Here is a 20,766-nt window from a genome sequence, read left to right as displayed (position 1 = left end):
CAGTCTTTATGTTAAGTCCCCTTTCTTTGTCCCAAATCTGATTTGTTGGCACTGGCAAAACATAGTTTAAAGCAAAGTTGTTAACATTTTCCAAAGTAACCTAATCTGAATTTATGCTGAACCTTAGATGAGTGACCACCGTAGTGAAAGACAGAGAGTACCCTATGCTCAGTAATTCTGGCTAAGAGCCCTGGATTCTCATTTTCCTTATAGCAGTGATTCTCAAGCCTTAACATGCAACAGAACCATCCAGAGCAGGGTTGACAAGCTATGGTCTGTGGGCCAAATACCCCTAAGGCTTCTTTTTCAGTGGACATGAGCTAAGAATGGTTTTTACATTTTTAAATGGATAAAAAAATCAAAAGCAGAATAATATTTAACAACACAGGAAAATTACATGAAATTTACATTTCAGTGTCTGCAAATAAAGTTTTATTGGCACACAGCCATGTCCATTCATTTCCATATTGCCTGTAGCTACTTTTGTGCTGCAGAGACCATATGAACATATGGCCTGCAAAGCCTAAAATATTTACTTCCTTACCCTTTGCAGGAAAAGTTGGCTGACCTGTGACCCAAAGGCTTGTTAAAAAACAGAGTACTAAGCCCCGACCCTAGAGTTTCTAATTTAGTAAGTCTGGGTGGCAACCAAAAATGTGCATTTCTGATAATTCCCTAGATGATGCTGATGTTGTTGGTCTAGGGAACACACTTGGGAACCACCACCTTACATAATGGCTGCTTAGGCCCAAAATGATTATTTCATTTCTGTAATTTTGTTGTGCCTTTTAAAATCCTTGTTTCCACTTCTAGTGGAGGGCTGAAATGAGTCATACTTCTCCAGCAGTATCTTCTTGATGTTCAAAGAGAATATGTAACAGATAGGTTTAGAGCAAGCTCCTGGAGCTCAGCTTCCTGAAGAGAAACTCAGTTCTACCACTTGCTGGCTTTGTGACCTTGGGTAACTTTCTTAACCCCTTTGGGACTCAGTTTCCTCATTGTTAACATGAGGATAATAATAGTTTCTATCCTTCCCAAGGCTGGTGCAATAAATTGGCTAATATACATAGCAGTCCTGCAAAGGTCCCTGGCATTCATGAAGTGTTGTGATAATGCTAGTTGTTATCGAGCCATCCCTACCTGGGACTAAGGTAGCACTCCTCCACCTCGGCAGATCATCAGAATCACCTGGTTTGGGCCATACCTCTCAAGATGCTGATTTAACTGGTCTGGGGTGTGGGGTGTTGGGATCTTCATTGTAAAGGGAAATCATAATGGAGCACTGCCCAATAAAAATACAATGACAGCCACATGTATAGGTTTATGTGTTTTTAGTAGCCATGTTTAAGAAGGTGAAATTAATTTTAATAATACATCAACAATAATGTTTTTTATTATTGGTGAATAATTAATAAATGGTATAGTAATCATATATTTAATTTAACATAATATGTCTCAATTATTATGATTTCAACATGTAACCAATATAAGAATGATTGAGATCTTTCACACTCTTTGTTTTCATATTGAGTCTTTGAAATCAAGTCTGAACTTTACATTTATAGCCTATCTCAATTTAGACTGGCTACATTTCCATGGCTGGATAGCCACATGTGGCCACCACAAAGAACAGTGTGGGTCTAACTAATGTACAACCAAGATCGAGATCCAATGGGGTAAGAGCACAGTTGGCCATTGTGGGCCCACCCAAAGCTATGGAGCTTCTAGTGACATTCTCTCCTTAGAGGTAGTCATCAGGTGTGGCCATTAGAACATTCGATTTAATCCCAGTTTAGTCCTAAAAACTGATGTCAGTTTGAAAGCATCAGGATCGAGCCAAGCAAATGAATATACAAGACCAGATGTCACCAGAGGCGAGAAACGCAGTAAGGGAGCGTTAACGGAGAACAAAGTAAAACAGTGACCTGTTTTGGTTCCTTCTCAATGAACCCACAACTGGGTAAAGGGAAATGTGAGTATCCCAGAAAAAAATCCGGAATGGATATTGAAAGATCCCTTGACATTCTATGCCACACGTTGACTCAGAACTTTCTAACTCCAAATATCATTGAATCTTATGTAGGTTACGATTCTTTTTGGAAAGAGGAAGAGGAAGAAGAGAATTCATCCTATCTATTCTTTCCTACGTGCTCACTAACACTGAAAAGAATAACCCTGTAAATTTATTATGAAAGCAAAAGAGATTTCTAGAAAGATGAGAACGAAGATCTGTAGTTCCACCACTTAAAGATAACCACGATTAGCACCTAAGTGTATAATATTTCAGAGCTCGATGGTGCATACGCTTAGCTACATTTTACTAAAAACAGTATCCAATAGTGAGTACTCTTTTACACAAGCTTCTTTGTCACTTCCCAAAATTTTTGAGTGTATTTTCAAGTAATTTAATAATTTCCTGCAACATCATTTGAAAACTCAGCACATTGAACCTGTGTTTGGCTGAGCAATGATCTGCTTAATCAATCCCCTATAACCGGGCAGATAGGCTATTGCCCTCAAAGTGCTAATCACACCATAAAAGCTAATGCCAAAAGAACATCGCTTGGTCTTCCAGTCCAATGAGCTTTTGCCTTAGAGCTAGCTGGGGAAGATGCAGAAGGAAAGGATGCAACATTTTATCCACACAGTCTCACTAAGCCTGACCCATTTTGTGGTTTACCTGACTTGGAGAACAGCCAGCAGGATGCAGGGTGCAGAGGAATGCAAAGTAATGCCTTGGAAATGATATCAAACAAATGATATCAAACACCCTCGTGTGCCACCTGCAGTAGACATCAAGTTTTCTCACTGCTCTGCTAAGAAGGACCTGCAAACCCCAGAGGGACTCTGTTTCCTGCTTAATATGTCAACAGCAGCTTGTGCTTGGGTTTGAATTGGCTTCAGCTCTCCACTTTTCCCCCTCCGGTCTTAGAATTAATCACTTCTTTCAATAGAATCATTCCTGCAATAGGTTTGTGGGTGGGTTAAAGAAAAACGTAATAACCCAAGAAGCCTCTAAATTTAAGATGTTAGTTTTTCTGGCTTATCTAATTTACATAATTATTTGTTCATGCAGCATTTGTATATCAGTTTTGTGATTGTTTTATACGATATGGAATTTCCTGGCAATTCTCCGAGTGCGGGCTTCTCAGGCTGCCTGTGCAGGCTTTAGCCGTGCAGCAATAAAGCAAATAAATGACTATAAGGCTGTCCGGCATTCAGATAAGGCAAGCACCAGCCTTCTGAGCTGCTGAACTGAATTGGACATCTCAGTTTGGGGGAACAATATCTCTTCTGCTTTATTAATTCTATTAAAACAATTCATAGGGAAAAAAACAGGTTTTTATTAAACTTGGAGGACCAAGATAATTCACTGTTTGCTAGGATCTGATGCACTTGTATCTTTGTGGTATGTATAAGCATCATTAGATAGTTGCTTTTAAGGTGAGCTGGTATATTGCATTCAATCCATCATATAAAAATTCAATAAAACAAGTATTTATTGCATCTTTATTCTGTGCCAGGCTCTCATTGCCAAGTCTCCAGAGACAGAGGGGAGCAAGAAATATTCCTGCCTTCAGTGAGTTCACAGTTTAAGGACGGAGAAACACACACACACACACACACACACACACACACACACACACACACACTATAGGATATGATTCTAGCTGAGATAAGTAGGAATGTGATACTCCAGGAACACCCAGAGGGAGTGATTCATTTGGCTGAGTCTAGCATGCTTCTCCAGCCCCGTCAGATCTGCGTTTGAGAAGACTACCCTGCCAGCAGTAAGGAGGCAGGAAAATCAGGTAGGGCCCCATTTCCATCATTCAGGAGGGAGCAAGAGAGACTTGATTCAGGGAATAGAAGGAAGTAGGTATGAAGGTTGGCACTGTATTCTTTCTTATCAAGCTCAGAGTGCTTCCAAGCATACCTGTTTCCACATTTGGATTCAAGAACACTTATTGTGGGTAAAAATTGGAAAGATAAGAATAAGGCGATAAAACCGTAGACACTGACTATAGAAGAGGTTAACTAGGGACCAACTCATGAAGAGCTCACCATGTTGAGGAACGATATGAATGCACTCAATCAATCAAAAATATTTCTAGTAAGTTCAGAGAGGAAAACTAAGTCACCAGTCTATAGAAGGTTAGCTAGGAAGAAAAACGTGTCCCTATTTGAAACAAAGTCAGATCACTGGCCAGAAAGAGTTCTTAAATGATGACTTGAAGTAAACTCCTGGCCAAAAGGCACAGTTACTTGTTTCTACTTTGGTTGATTCATTCCTTAGCCACTAAGATTATGGGTCCCGGGGCCAGCTCACCTGGGTTCGAGCTGTGGCTCCCTCACTAGCACTATGACTTGATGGTAGAGTGTTAATAATACTAACTTGTAAGGTTGGGGTAGAAAGTAAACGACTGACTGGATGTGAAGCTCTTAGAAGAATGCCTGGCACGGATGCTTACTGATGCGGCCTCTTTCTGTCTGCATGCGTGCTGGAGAGCTCAGTACTGAGTACTCCCCATGCAACAGGCACATGTGAGGTCCTGGGCAAGAAGACCAAGAAGTTCATCATCTACGGAGGATAAGTGGGAATAAATGATTGTGCCAATATGGTCATGCAGCTCACAGTTTGGGGAACGGAGGCGAGGATGAGGCCTCAGTTTCAGGGGGGCCTGCACTTTTTAAAAAAAATTTCCTGTTTTCTATTCCTGCACAAACTTCCTCTGTCTGTACCCCTTAGCTATGGGAGGGGAATCCCAATTTCTTCTAGATCCTTTGTTTAGAAAGCATAATTGGGTAATTTCGCTCTAGCTTCCTTGAAAGAGGAAATAAATAAGTGGATGTTTCTGGTGTGTAGGGTTAAGGGTCTGCTCCCCCTTGGCCACTGGGACAAGGAAGGATGCCCTGGGAGGGAGGAGGAGAGTGACTTCTGGGAGGACAGTCAGAGATCAGACTCACGTTTTAGTTAAATAAACAGAGGCATCTCAGGGCCTTGGTGAAAATGCTCAAGGAGGACAAGGCGCAGAACGAGGTGAGGACTGGCTGGAATGGGGTTCTTGTGCTCTTTGGGGTATATACAGCAGGAGGGGAGACAGTTAGTGAATTGAAGAAAGAGCAGTCCTGGTTTTATGCTGTGTACTTTGAGTCTAGTGACCTAATGCCCCCATCAGTCAACAACTCAACTGGGCAAGACCACACTAAAACAGTGACATTTAGAAAATTTCATATATTTTTTTTCTTTTTCTCAGAGTCCGTTGCCATATAGAGGAGACCCTGTCCCTAAAGAGATCGCTGAAGAGAAACCTGGAGATACTTTGCATTTCAGTGGATTTGGGGAAGCTGTTGATTCTTTCTGATGCCAGACCTTTTTTTTTTTTTTTTAACAAGGTACCACCATGAACAGTAATATTTTTCAGTTTATAAAGTGTCTCACATGCATGTTTCGTTTGATTTTCATACTCAGTATATGAGGTAGGTCCTGTGAAATGGGCTTCATGGTTATTTTTATATGACACATGCTGATAAGCAAGATTAAACTTGTCCAAAGGTGAGGGGCGGAACCGGGGCTGCAGCCTCAGCTGGAAGCCATCGTTCGTCCCTCTCTGGACCTCAGTGAGCAGTCAGCAAGACAAACAGCTCACCCCCTTTCCTTCTTCCACAGAAAGAGAACTTGGGAAAATCCTCTTCACAGATGGGATAGGAGAAATTCAAAATGGATGATCCTTTATTGAAGAGAGCTATGTCAAGAAACAGCTCTTTGATGTCCTCTCCTAAAGGGAAAGAGAAGATCAGCTTTACTACTACTGTGGGTTTTGCTGTGTATCAAAGCATTCAACATTTATAGAAGCATGAGCCAAAGGGCCTTCTATTTCCAGAAGCCTGCCCTGTATGGGAACAGTTTCCTTCCCTCCCTTCCTTCCTTCCTTCCTTCCTTCCATCCATCCATCCATCCATCCATCCATCCATCCTTGCTTCCTCTTTTTTTTTCTTTAAACAGCACGTAGGCAATGCTGCAGGGGATAATGGCAGCAGCCCTAGGTATGAATGTGGGCCTTTATGAACTTGATCTGTTCAGAACAGGGCAGACACTCTGCTGTGCTCCCCTGCCCTGATGCTCTGGTCCCTCAAGGTGATGGCTGCAGGTCCGGCCTCGACAACTTCTCAGCCGCATAGTATTACGTGCCTCCCCTGAGAGTGGTGGGGTGGGTCACCTCCCACAGTTGCTAGGTAGCTAGTGTATCATATTACACAGGAAGCTTTAGGGTGCTCTGCCTTTTTCTCCATTCCTTTTTTTTTATGTTCCCCCTACTCCTCTTTTCATTCCTCTTTTATTATTCAGCTGTTGCTATAGAATCCAGATATTGGGCAAGGTTCTGGAAATACAAAGATGCACAAGAGTTCTTGGTCCCCAGCAATGTTCCCTCCATTTCTTTGGAATGATTCCACACACTAAGTTTATTGAATCCTTCTGTTCTGGTTTTGATAAAACTGCATTAGGAGGTCCCTAAAAAGTTAAAAATTGAGCTACCCTGTGATTCAGCCATTGCAATACTGGGTATTTACCCCAAAGATACAGACGTAGTGAAGAGAAGGGCCATATGTACCCCAATGTTCATAGCAGCATTGTCCACAATAGCTAAATCATGGAAGGAGCCAAGGTGCCCTTCAACAGATGACTGGACTAAGAAGATGTGGTCCATATATACAATGGAATATTACTCAGCCATCAAAAAGAACAATTACCCAACATTTGCTGCGACATGGACGGGACTAGAGGAGATAATGCTAAGCGAAATAAGTCAAGCAGAGAAAGACAATTATCATATGATTTCACTCATCTATGGAACATAAGAAGTAGGAAGATCAGTAGGAGAAGAAAGGGAAGAAGAAGGGGGGGTAATCAGAAGGGGGAATGAAGCATGAGAGATTATGGACTCTGGGAAACAAACTGAGGGCTTCAGAGGGGAGGGGGATGGGGGGATGGGATAGACTGGTGACGGATAGTAAGGAGGGCACGTGTTGCATGGTGCACTGGGTGTTATATGCAAGTAATGAATCATGGAACTTTACATCAAAAACCAGGGATGTACTGTATGGTGACTAACATAATATAATAAAAAATTATTATTAAAAAAAAAGAAGGGAGATACTCTAGCAGCTCCCGCAATATGATGACTAACTGTAAAGGCGTGGCCAAATAGAAATAAACAATCAGACAGCATCCTAGCTCATTGATTAGGGTGGAGGGAGAAGATATTACATATCTTTGCCTTTGTCAAAGGTTTAAGAACTTGCGTCAGCTATTTGGGAAAGGAAATAAATCAAATGATAAGCCATACTGCTTGTGGTAGACTAGTTTGTTGCTGAGATAACAACACAAAAGCTCTCTCCCACATAGACATCAATATTTAGGCTTGATGTGTTATCATTTTTTTTGTGGTTGTTGGATATACCAATTCCGGGTACTGAGACCACCCAAATGAATGCTTTGAGTCTTTGCAGTGCAAGAACACAGCATTCAGTCGGAGTTCCACTGTACGGATGTTACCCAGAGAGAGAAGTAAAAATTCGGATGGCAATAGAGTTGATTCCGCAGGGTGATGGGGACAGTGGCTTAAGCCAGCTACAAAGTAATTGAGGTGTGCGGACCAGGAAGAGATTGTGCAATGTTTTATTTTATGTCAATACTCTTTACTTACTCAGAATGATTCCAAATCTAATGTTGAGATTTGACTTTAAATGTTTAGAACACCGGTCAACAGAAAAGCCAAAGTCTTGTAATGGATCTGCCGAGAAGAACACAACAGATGAGGTGTGAGTACATTGTGTGCTCTGCAAACTTCCATTAAAAATTCACACCAATGCTATCATTGTTGTCTACATGAATCACTAAAATTGATTCAAAAACATATTGCCCAGCACTTTTCTTGCATAAATTCATGATGACATCAATAATCCTTCCAAGCCTCTCCAAAGTCAATGTTGGTCAATGCCATGTTCTGATGGTACGCTCTCAATCAGAAATGAGCACAGGGTCTTGATGGGTGTGTTACACACTTACTTAACATTTTTATCATTGCTTGAATTCTTATAGTTCCTGAACTTTTGGCTTTAAAATTGCTCCTTGATTATTTGAAACATTTCACAAAGCACTTATTACATTAAAAGAGGGAAATACAAGCAGATTTTCAAAGTTATGCCCTGCATTTATAATTTTGTCCCATCCCATCTCAGTCAATGTAATATTTTTTTCCCAAACATTCCATTATATGCAAGGTATTGTGCGAGATATGATAGGGACTGCAAAGATCATGTTTTTTACGCATACCTTCTGCTCATTCAGAAAGCTCCAGAGGCTCATCTATGCCTCAGAATAAAGTCAGGAAATGTCCTACTGGCCCAACCTTCCATACTCCACATTCTGAATCCATCCTCCATTTTTTTTTTTAAAGATTTTATTTATTTATTCGACAGAGATAGAGACAGCCAGTGAGAGAGGGAACACAAGCAGGGGGAGTGGGAGAGGAAGAAGCAGGCTCACAGCGGAGGAGCCTGATGTGGGGCTCGATCCCATAACGCCGGGATCACGCCCTGAGCCGAAGGCAGACGCTTTAACCGCTGTGCCACCCAGGCGCCCCCCATCCTCCATTTTTTGAGGTCAGGTAATCACCCAACAAAGTCCCATCACGGTTACCTGCTCGCGCGCTTTCTCTAATGGGTAAGGGTCTTACCCTTTTGGCTGTGGTCTAAGTGAGGTCTTACTCATTCCTATCTTTTTTTATGAGGGTTTCCCTGGTCATTTCCCAAATATTTTTGACTTCTCTGAATTCTTAAAACAGTTTTGTCTGAAATACTTTTTCAAAGCGTACGGACATGTATACTTTGTACTCTGATCTTGGGCTCATCCTACAACACTTACTGACGCTCCTGAAAGACAGGAGCTGGGTTTTTGTTTTGTTTGTTTTGGTTTGATTTCTATTTCCTGTTCCTTTATGTTCCCCACTGGTCCTGAGAGAGAACTGCTTTTAACTGAGTTGTCCTACGAGCTGTGCCCTTATAAGGTTTTCTGTTTCATCCTTCAGACTCCTAAGTGCATAATGCAGAGCCCCTCAGTCAGACACATGGAAAGCACCCCATAAGTGTAGGTAATGAGTGGATGAACCACGTGTCCCTCAGCTCCAAGTTCAGCCTTCCGAAGTCCTCTGTGTAAAGCTGGGGCTCTCCATAATCGCATTTATCCTTTGTCATCTTTAAAAAAAATTTTTTTAAATTATGTTATGTTAGTCACCATACCATACATCATTAGTTTTTGATGTAGTGATCCATGATTCATTGTTTGCATATAACACCCAGTGCTCATTGCAATGCATGCCTTCCTTAATACCCATCACGGGCTAACCTATCCCCCCCTCCCCTCTGAAACTCTCAGTTTGTTTCCCGGAGTCCAGAGTCTCTCATGGTTTGTCTCCCCCTCTGACTTCCCCCCCTTCCTTCTCCTAATGCCCTCCCTATTCCTTATGTTCCCCATATAAGTGAAACTATATAATTGTCTTTCTCTGCTTGACTTACTTCACTTAGCATAATCCCCTCCAGTTCCATCCATGTTGATGCAAATGTTGGGTAATCACCCTTGCTGATGACTGAGTAATATTCCATTGTATGTATGGACCACATCTTTATCCAGTCGTCTGTTGAAGAGCATCTCGGCTCCTTCCACGATTTAGCTATTGTGGACAATGCTGCTATGAACATTGGGGTGCATGTGGCCCTTCTCTTCACTACGTCTGTATCTTTGGGGTAAATACCCAGTAGTACAATGGCTGGGTCATAGGGCAGCTCTACCTTTAGCTCTTTGAGGCACCTCCATAACTGTTGCCTGCACAGGTGTCGGAGGGAGACTGAGGCGGAGCAGGCGAAGGAAACTGCTCCTCCTTCCGTACTTGCTGGTCCTTGCGAGTGTCACCTGGAGATGGCCTGTCACCCTGGCAGTGGCAATTGGTCCCAGGGTCCAGCTCTCTTCTGCACCTTCCCAGAATCAGTGGAGGCTCAGCTGCGTGGGCTCCTAAGCTTCTGTTACGACAGTTTCTGCTGCAGACACCGTCTCCCCGTCCCCAGCAGTCTGTGCCTCAGCTCCACAGGGCCCTTCTTTGAAGCCTCCAGGTTCTGATAACTCCAGCCCCTGCCCTCTGTTCTCCCAACCCTCAGGGTGGTCGCTGCTTCCTCCCTGTCCAGTGAGAATAACTGACATGGTCTGTATTTTCCCCAGGGGAACCAGACTCTTTTGACAAATGACAATCTTGAGAGATGGCTGTGATTTTCCTCTCTTCACAGATGGAAAAATATAGACTCAGAGAGGTTACATTAACTTATCCGGGTGCCAGAACTCTAAGATGGTAGAGTCAAGATTCGAACCCAGACTTACGCAACAAGCAAAAAATTACAGCCCAGGATTGTGCGCAAGTATTCATGAAGTAGAGCCTCAAAGCTGTATGTTAATGATTTAATTTGTAAGATGTCCTGGAATATTTTGTGTGCGGGCATATGGCATGTGATAATTCTGTTTCATAATTGGTTTTAATTTCAGCTTAGCTATGAGCTCACATTTGTCAATGGTGCTGTTCCAGACAGTTTTATCATCCACACTGCTGACCTAGAAGATATGTAATTGTGGTATCTGCGTGGAATGATTACTAGGCTATTTTGCCTGCACATCTAATCTAAGGTGCAGTTTTGTTTGATCAAACCCTCTTGGATCTGGCCGTTCATTGTCCTGGGGAAAGGCCGTTTTCTCTTATGCTCATTTTCCTTCTTCATAAGCACCTTTGTGCCATCCCAGGCTTCTCTCGGCTTGGGAAATGGGAGCAGGAGGTATGGAGATGATTGTCCCTGCTACATATTTGGCACTCAGTATTGAAAAAGAGAGGCCAACTGATGGACATTCAGGAAAGTGCGTCCTCAGAACTGTGAATCTATTCAAACTTCTGCCTAAGTAGAGATAAGAGAGGCTATGTATGTGTCCCTTAGCTGGCTAACAGTTACAGAATTGCACTGCATGTTTATTGATATTTTAAAAGTATAGATAGAGAGAATAAACTAAGGGCAGGAGAAGGAAGTAAAACATTTCCTTGGTACTGGAAAAATACTGTTAGGAAAATAATCTTAATAGGGAACAAAGTCCCAGAGAAAGCAGTCGGTTGCTTCTCTCCAAGGATGTGTGTGTATATAAAAACATTAAGGCACATTGCTTCAAAAATGCTTAAGGGTTTGGTGATCTTTCCTAGCAGTGATTTTTATTCTATAATTGAGATCACATTTTATATTTGAGACTGATTATGTAGTTTGCAGTTGTCTTGTGGGAAGTGACATCCGTTCCTCCTGTGCCCCAGTCCCATCCTCACCGACGCATGTCCTTCCCTGCGTTAATATGAATTTTCACTCGGGCTCCATATTGCATTGTATTTTCCTTATACCTTTGCCATTCCTCTACGAGATGCTGTGTAAGGCAGCTCCCAGCCTCAGGGCTTAACACACTGCCTGGAGATTACGCCGAGTTCCAAGTGATTGTTTGTTGAATGAATGATAAAATTTATATATGTAATAAACTTGTAGAGAACTTTAAGGCAGGTTTTCTCAACCTTGGCATTACTGACATTTTGGATCAGATAATCCTTTTTTGTGGAGGTTGTGGGATGCTAGCAGCATCTTTGGCCTCTACCCCACAAACACCAGCAGGCTCCACCACCCCCCCAATCCAGTTGTGACAACCAAAGATGTCTCCAGACATTGCCAAATGCCCCCCTGAAGGACAAACCCGCCTCTGGTGGAGAAAGCCACTGCTTTCAAGAATTGCTTTCTCAATTACTAGACAAGTACCTCAGACTTATGTACCAAAATAAAAGATGGTGGGTTGCATTTTTTAAGTAGTCTTTTTCATGTAATACGAGAACTGCTGGGGGGGAGGGGGAGGGGGGGACTCCCTTGGACACCTGCCTCAAGTAATTTTTAATACATATAAATTGGATTATCTGAACTTAGATCTTCCGAAGGAATGAAATTGGGAAGTTAATGAGAGTTGGTGTTCCCGGGCTGTGAGGGCAGAGATAAATGTTTCCTCTAAACGCTTCATTGTAGAACAGCAAATGAGCCGAGGAAAGCTTCATCGTGCAAGATACAATCTTTTCATTTTAAATATTTTTTCCTTAGCCTCTGTGTGATGCCCCCCTTCTGTCTGGTCTGTCGGCATCCATGGCTTCTGACCAAGGGAGGATTTTTTTTTTAAGATTATTTATTTATTTATTTGACAGAGATAGAGACAGCCAGCGAGAGAGGGAACACAAGCAGGGGGAGTGGGAGACAAAGAAGCAGGCTCTCAGAGGTGGAGCCCGATATGGGGCTCGATCCCATAACGCCGGGATCACGCCCTGACCTGAAGGCAGATGCTTAACAACTGAGCCACCCAGGCACCCCTGATCAAGGGAGGATTGTGGTTGCAGTGAGTGAGCCCAGCATGCTCCCAAACTGTCCCCACTGTCCCTTGCCTCTGGGACACGTGTGTGGAAGGCAGGCTCCTCTGAACAGCTGGGAGCAAATCGTGCTAGGGGTGAGGAAGAGGCTCCGGAAGAGCAGCCAGCTGTGTCTGCTTTGTATGTTAAGGGCAGTGACAGCCCAATGCATCCTGGGCTATTTTCCTGCTCATTCATAGGGTAGAAGAGATTTGGATAAACAGGTGGGTTAAGTGTGTGCAGGGTCTTAACAAATCTCAGCTCCAGAACAATTTTTGTGCCTTAGGCTCTGTGCTCTCCTGGTCTGGACTAGAGCTGGGCAGTTGTCCAGCAGAGGACAAGCTTGTCTTGGTAGTTTCTAGCCAGTTCCGGGCCTCAACTGGAACCAGGGACTAGAATACCAAACCCAACAGCACAGGCTCTGGATATGCAATTACTCACTGGACGGTGGTGGGGACATAAGCTTGATGGGTCTGGGGGGGCTGGGGGGGGCGATGCCGTCTGCTGGGTTCCCTGCCCGTGTGTTCTCCAGTGTGGGTTGCTAAGTCCTGGAGTCTATGGGCATCACTTGGCAGGCACCCCACAGCCTATTTGCTGGCTGGTTTGAGGGTTACAAGATGGGCCAACTCTCATGCTATTATTTTTCGTATCTCATGGGTCTGCTTGAGGGTTTTCTTTAACCTTATATTTGGAATAATTATATTCTCACAGAAAGTTCAAAAAGATACAGAGAGATTTCACTTACCCTTCACTCTGCTTTCCCCCACTGTTACATCTTACATATAATACAGTACATTATCAAAACCAGGACATTGATGTTGGTCCAATGAACAGATATTATTCAGACTGTACCAGGTTTTATAGATACATGGATGTGTGTGCGTGTGCACGTGTGTGTGCACGTATGCATATGCACACAGGTGCGCGTGCATGCCTTTACAGTTGATTGCTTAGGTTTTACAAACTCTTGCCACCCTGAAACAGAGCTGACACTCCTCAAGCCTCACTTCCACTAGCCCTCCCACGTCTCCGCCAAATCCTTCCCTAGGCTTGTCCATATTCTTCCTGCTGCAGGAAGGCAATGTCTCTCTCTCTTTCTCTACCCTTCTTCTTCTCTCTCCCTTGTGTGACTGCAGTGTGTGTGTGTGTGTGTGTGTGTGTGTGTGTGTGTGTGTGAGCTGACAAGTCTGAAATCTGCAGGGCAGGCCAGCATGTTAGAAACTCAGCCGCATTTCTTGCAACTGAACTGTTTCTTCTGGAAACTTCAGTATTTTCTCTGAAGGTTGATTGGAGGAGTCCCATCCATATAATGGAGGATAACCAGCTTTAATCAAAGTTTATTGATTGTGAATGTCAATCACATCCATGTAATACCTTCAGAGCAACAGCTTGACCAAACAGATGGCCCCAGAGCCTAGCCAAGTTGATGCATAGAATTCATCATCACAGAATGCCTTTTGTGTTGTATTGCTGGAACCCTCAATAGCCCTTCCAATTGTGTGTTCACATTCCTTCTTGCTTTTATATGGTCCATAGTTAACTTGGGAATCAAATGTCTCTGAGTGGTTCCATATGTTTCTGGGATGGATATACTGAGCCCTCTACCAGTGGCAGGCACTGTGCTGAGTGCTTGGGATATAGAGATTTGAAGAAGCCATCTGAGTTTTCAGGAGTATACGAATAGGGATGTCCTGGCCCATGGAATTACAAAGAGTGAGCCAGTAACTGTGCTTGGGAGTCATTGATGATTGTAGAGGGAGAGAATGATATGATCTGATCTGTACTTTCCTTACTTGCAATAATTTCTCTCCCTTCTATCCAAACCCTGACCTCTTTGGGAAATGTTACCTCATTCCATCAGCTTCTTTCTCTTTATTCCTGTGAATTTATGATCTATGCTGGTTATTTGGCATGTAACATGGGCTACATTGTGTAGTTACTCAGTGCTTTCTATGATAATGCCTTGCCTCCTTAACCAGTGTCAGATCCTCAAGGCCAGGACCTCACTATTATATGTTATTATAGCATATTCTATTCTCTTATAGTTGGATTACTCCTCCCCTTCCCATCATATTTAACACGTACCTCCATTGGCAGGTGCTATCTCAGTGTTTGCTGGATAAATGGCTCTAGCTTTTAATCTCTACTTTCTTTTTTTTTTTTTAAAGATTTTATTTATTTATTTGACAGAGAGAGAGACAGCCAGCGAGAGAGGGAACACAAGCAGGGGGAGTGGGAGAGGAAGAAGCAGGCTCCCAGTGGAAGAGCCTGACGTCGGGCTCAATCCCGGAACTTCGGGATCATGCCCTGAGCCGAAGGCAGACGCTTAACGACTGCGCCACCCAGGCGCCCCTATTCTCTACTTTCTGAAAACATGTTTATCTCTATCTGCAGTGTAAAAATTAATTTGGCCAATTTCCAGGAAATGTCTTGGGAGAGCTTTAGACCTCACATCGGAAAACTTTGATTGCCTTTTCTTTTGGCCTTCTGCACCTTCACAATGCAGCTCAATCAACCCCTTCCCAGGATTCCAACTGGGGTTCCCTCCCCTGTTCTCTCCCTGGTCTCTCATAGCACCCTGTGTGTGGCTCTATCATTGTGGGTGCGGTAATGATTACTAGTTCGCATCCTAGTAGACCGCGCCCGGGTACAAGCTGTGAGTGGTCAGGACCTGAACCGTGTTTACGCATCGCAGATAACCAGCATCTAATGTAATGGTCACACTGCAGCATGTCAGATGGTCGGATACATAGACGGAAAGGAGAGAAATCAGATAGTTCGATGATAGCAGAAGGATAGTTGAGCTTTCACTTCCAGCTTTGGGGAGAGCCAGCCGTTACTGGGGAGGTCTGAGTTGTGAGGCCAGCGATATCAATGTCTTCCCCCACACTGGGAAGGCTTTCTTGGAAGATGCTATTGTGATCATAATGGGAATTTTGCTGTAGCACTAAGGATGGAGTTTCTGAGTGTGGTCGAAAATCAAGGCCCAGGCCAAACAGTAGCAGATATTCCTCTGTCATCTTTTGGAATTCTTTTCCCAAAAAACCCCAAAACAATGAACAGAACTTGTTCTTGACTTCTTCCCTTAGGTTGGATGATTACCAATTCTGCAAGTTTGTATTCTGTTTGCTATACAGGCCTACTCGAACGTGGATCTGGAAGTTTGCTTTCTTGCATGGCCGTATTTTGATTGGGGCGTTTTAATTTGCTTGCGTGATTCATAGGACAAATTCAAGGGTCACTGTGGATCCTAAAGAAAGGATGGTGTGTCAGGCTCCGTGTGTAAGTGAGATGTCTTTGCTGGAAATTCATTACCATGGCAACATAAAATTAATTTTCCTCCTTCCTGTCCTTGATGCCACTGTGGTGCGTTCCTTCTGCCCCTTCCCTCAGGTTCCTTCTCTGCCTTTGATGATCAAGAAGTGACTTACAACGTGGTAAATGTATTCTAGCTCTGTTGCTCTGTTATTTCCTCATCTCCTCTAGTTTCTGCCTTTCAAATCTTGTTACTGTAGGACAGCACAGGGAGGCCCCCCGACGGGACAGTATTTCAAACAACAGCAGCTCCACCCTGTTCCACTGTCTTTGGTGGCATTTCCTTGGGAATTGACCCACACGCTAAAGTCAGGTCTATGACTTTGTTCTCATTTTATCTTGGGTGTGCAGATAGCGGGTTCAAACTGCTTACGCGGGGTTCTTGATATCAAACACAACAGAAGTGGAGGAACACCGTCACCTTGGAATGCCACCTGTTTGTAATAGAAGAGGCCAAGAACTACAGCACTCTGTAGCTGCCTGGTAACATTGATGAATGCGTTCTTGTGTCGTGTCTAACTGGGAAACACACGGAATCCATGGGAATTCATTATTGACAAAAAAAAGGGGGTGTGAACCGGAGCTGCCCCCTCGACGTCTGAATCGCATTCCCCCGGGACGGCCTGAGGTTGGCCTATTAGGTTAGGAGGAAACGGTGTTTGAGCCATCACAGAAATGTTAGAGACCGCAAAGAGATAAATGGTAATGAAGACGAGCTTCGATCCCAAAGACCTGGACAATGTCTCACAAAAAATAACGACCCATGTGAGGCTGCTCTGCGTGAACTTTCGCATCTTAGGAGAAGATCGGCAATGAACTCTCAATGCTCAGATTTATCCTGTGTTATCCGTGGTGCCACGTGGTGCCGAATCTTAACATGAGGACGAGAGGAACTTGAACTTGTCTCCTCGCTGGCGGAGAGTGCGTCGTAGTGGCTCGAGGATGGGAATTCCTACTTAGCCTCTTGTCCATTCTCCTGCATACCTGACACACGGCCGGAGGAGCGCCTGACCTTGGGAGCACAAAGCAAATCAGAAAATGCTTCTGCTCTCATCTGGATGATAACACTTCCAGCATCTAATTATAATACTACCAGACCAAACACACTCAATATAAGATACACGTAGACTCTAAATCTCTTATTTTACAGTCAATGTATAGTCAACATTTTGTGGTCTTCTGTGTGCAAGGCACGTCTCCCATGGACACGCTCCATGCTACCTGACCCAATTCCTCCCTCTGCATTTAAAACTCGGTCTTAATGGTAGTGTGGCCATTCATTCTTTCGATAGTGTTTATTAACTGTTTAATATGTGCTGGGCACTGCTAGCTGCCGTGGGACCCGGGTGGGACAGGAACATTTTGACCAGGCCAGTCTAACCAGATACTGTTGATTGACTAGTGATCAAATTCTCAGGGTTTCCCCGAATCTGGAAGCATCTAAGGAACTTGCCTGTTCTGTTGGGTATGGATAATTATTTAACTTTCTGTTATGAATCTGGAGTCAACCCATATGGGATAGAAAACTGGAGATAAGTTAGATTTTCTGTTTCTTTTGTTTTTAGTGGAAACTTAGACCTCAGAGCATGTGTCTCTACTATACTTCAAGGGTGGGAATTTGCATTTCACTAGCAGACAAACCTCTTCCCCGGGAAGGAGCCCATGGAAGGCTTTACTTTCCTTGGCTTAGGAATGTCAGGAGCCGTGACAGTGTTTGGTGACACCGAGACACAACCAGGATACACCTGTCATATTTCAGTTCTTCATTTCCTGCAAATCTGTCTGTTTTCTGACAGGGGACAAGAGCCAGGCCTTGATGTACAGGTGGTTAACCTGATTGTGTGTGGCTAGGAAGATGAACTCTGGGACTGTTCTTTAAATGCTGGGCACTCTGAAAAGGAGTTCTCTCCTGCTTCTGGAAGTCATGAACTAGGTATGGTTTAAAAGAAAAAGCTAAGGCATTTGTCCTTGGCATCTGGTGTTATGGAATGTGAAACATGAGTGAGTAGGGGCCAGTAAACTGGCTGAGAGGTAACATCTGACATCAGCCCTGTCTTTGCTCATTTATAGAACTGGATTTGAAGCCAAAGGACCAGGTGATTTTAAGATATATACGAATCACTGACTCTGTCCCCTGTCTTGTGGGTGACCAGGACATCGGGTATTAATATCCCCATTTTGTGATTGAAGAGGCTTAGATCTAGGGCAGTGAAATGACTGATTCCAGTCTCCAGACTCCGCCTGCTGTGGCTTTGCCCTCACACTGCCGTAGGCGAGAGACAAACAGCGAGGGAGGTCAACTGACTAAGAGAAGAAAACAGAGCTTTGGACAGAGGCAAAATGAGTTCAAATGCATGCAGGAAGACCCTCTTCCTCTTATGTCTCATGTTGGTCACAAGGAGGGACAGGGCAAGGCAGACCCAGCTCCCCAGTTTTGCTAGGCTTGCTGGCTAGGCTCACACGCAAGGACTGTTTGCTGGGCTTGCTGGCTAGGCTCACACGCAAGGACTGTTTGCTGGGATTGCTGGCTAGGCTCACACACAAGGACTGTTTGCTGGGATTGCCTAGGTTACTTACTCTGCAAAACGGCAGCCATTTCTCAACCTAAAGGGTGCTGGTAAAGCACAGATGAAAAAGCAGGGGTGTTAGAAGATTTTTAGAGGACTTAAGAAAAATAATTCATGAAGCATCTAGGCCAGTGGCAGCCACATGGTAGATATTCAATCATTGGGCAAAGAAAGGATGGATTCTGTTAGAGGGGTAATGTTGACTATACGTCTTGTGACCATACAAAATGAAACCAGCTTCTTTTTAAAAATGTCTTTTTCACGTTAAGAGCACTCAAGGATTGAAATACTTTAGTCAAGTTCAACGGATATTTCTGAAATAATACCAGGATATCAGCTAGGGCCTCTCAGCCCTTGAGATATAAATAGGATCGCGGTGAACACGATCAATGGTTGGGGATGTTCTTCGACACTGGGTCTCAAACTTGGCCGCACATTGGAATCCACTGGGGAGCTCTGTAAAAATACTGAAGCCTGGGTCCTGTCCTAAACATTCTGCCTGGGCGTCATGATTCTTGTGTATTCTTCAGGTGATTCTATTGCCCAGCCTTGTTTGAAGAGCACGGTCATGAGCCGCACCAAGTGATGTGCTCATTCCGTAAGCTTAGCGTCACATGTAGGCTTCCAGATCTGCCATGTACCACTGCAGGCTGCAAGTGTAACCTCTGCACGGACTTCCTGCGAAATGGCCTCACAAACTCTTTCACAAATACTACAGACTTTATGAAGATTGTGGGGAAAGGGGCTCACCGTATTCCTGGCTCCCTCCCTCCCTCCTTGCTTCATCTCTCTACCTCCTTTCTCTGGAGAAACAACAAAATATTTCCCATTGTCTCGGTGCGGAGGGCTTGGAAGCACCCCAAGCACCCCAGGGCCTCAGCAGCTACCCCAGTGACTTGTAAAGGAATTCTTTCAAGAAAGGCAGGGCTCTGCTTAGTTACAATTCTTGGAACAGCCCCTAAGAGATTTTTTTTTTGTTTTATTTCAGGAACATCAACTCAATGCCCAACACGAACCCAGGCATGGAAAGGTTTGAGATGGGGGCTCAGGGATCAAGAGGATATGGACTTTGAGGGCTGTTGGGGGAATAGGGAGCATGAGGTGGAGAGCACGTGAGGGGGAGTGGGAAGTGTGGGCTGGGAGAAGCCCGGCCATCAGGACAGGCTCACTCAGACCTCTGCGCTGAGATGGGAGCAATCACTTGAGGGTAGGGTTCCAAGGGATCCCTGAAATTAAAAAACAAAAACCATCTTGTGATTGTAAATAAAAGACATTCTGGTCTTATTAAGGAAATAATTAAGAGACCAGCTGTGTCTTCTGTGGCCCAATTGGCTTTACTTTCCTCTACCGTCTGTGTCCATAAAGGTGACCAAAGTCCATGGCTGGTCTCAGAAGCTTTGGGTGTCATTCTTGGCACAATAAGCCCTGTTGTGTGTGTCAATGTCTCTCCATTAACTTCCATGACCTTTGGGGATGGAATGTCAACTTGTCCACCAACTTTGTACTGAGCATTCTTTTTTCTTCTCAGAAGACTGCCTGTGTTCTGGGACACAGGCGCAAATAGAGGCTACACAGAAAGAACAACTTTTCCTTTTCAGAAGAGAGGTAGGGTTTAAGCTATAAACTCTCCAGACAAGATCATAAGAATTGCATGGAGCACTGGGTGTTATATGCAAACAATGAATCATGGATCACTGCATCAGAAACTAATGATGTGCTTTATGGTGACTAACATAATAAAAAATTAAAAAAAAAGAATAAAAAAAAGAATTTGAGAATGAAAAAAAAAAAAAACCATACAGTCCCTTTCCTATTTCTGAATTCTCTACTCCGACAACATCTTTTTTGTCTGATTGTGCTATGTAATAGGCACGGGATCGTTGTTTGTTGAGTGAATAAAGGAATGTTGATTAACAATCAGACAGGGGTAAGTAAGGGATTGAATGATTTTGGAAATGGTGCACCTACCTGCTCCTTTACTGCCTCATATGTTTGGTGAACACATCTCCCTTTTAATAAGTCTCAATTTCAATTCGTCCTCTCCTAATACAAGGGGACATAAAGATCGTGTTTCCCCCATAGTTCTCAGCACTCTGACTGGGGTGTAGATGTGCCTCCGGTGAGACTGTGTTTGGGATGCATATTTGAAGTCAGAGCAGCCAGTAGAACCTGCTAGCAATTGGACTTTTCCTATTTTTGGTGGCTGCCCAGAAAATGGAGAAGGGATGCTATTTCAACAGGGGAGACAAGAAACCTAATACCACTGTTTATTGATCCGATCACACACATGTTTGGATCTCCTGCCATGAGCTGAACGCTGTGCGAGGTGTGGGGGTACAAAGACAAGTCAGTTTTAGGCATAACCCCTGACT

The 20,766-nt window shown here is 43.8% G+C and overlaps 1 protein-coding gene across 2 annotated transcripts in view; it reads right to left on the bottom strand.

Moving 5' to 3' along the window:
• LY86 (lymphocyte antigen 86) overlaps positions 1 to 20,766 on the bottom strand; it is a 61,381-nt gene that overhangs the window by 18,648 nt on the left and 21,967 nt on the right. The window contains exons 2-3 of one of the 2 annotated variants that reach the window (XM_026511434.4): positions 7,710 to 7,796; positions 5,652 to 5,780 (exon numbers count right to left, since the gene is read on the bottom strand). In XM_026511434.4, the coding sequence (XP_026367219.1) occupies positions 5,652 to 5,780; positions 7,710 to 7,796 (216 nt within the window). The remainder of the gene's footprint in view (positions 1 to 5,651; positions 5,781 to 7,709; positions 7,797 to 20,766) is intronic. The other variant, XM_048225834.2, reaches the window with a different exon arrangement.

Source organism: Ursus arctos, unplaced genomic scaffold (genome assembly GCF_023065955.2).
Source record: "Ursus arctos isolate Adak ecotype North America unplaced genomic scaffold, UrsArc2.0 scaffold_31, whole genome shotgun sequence".
Taxonomy (NCBI): domain Eukaryota; kingdom Metazoa; phylum Chordata; class Mammalia; order Carnivora; family Ursidae; genus Ursus; species Ursus arctos.
The sequence above is the reverse complement of the archived record's forward strand: the minus strand, read 5'-3'. Positions and strand labels throughout refer to the sequence as shown.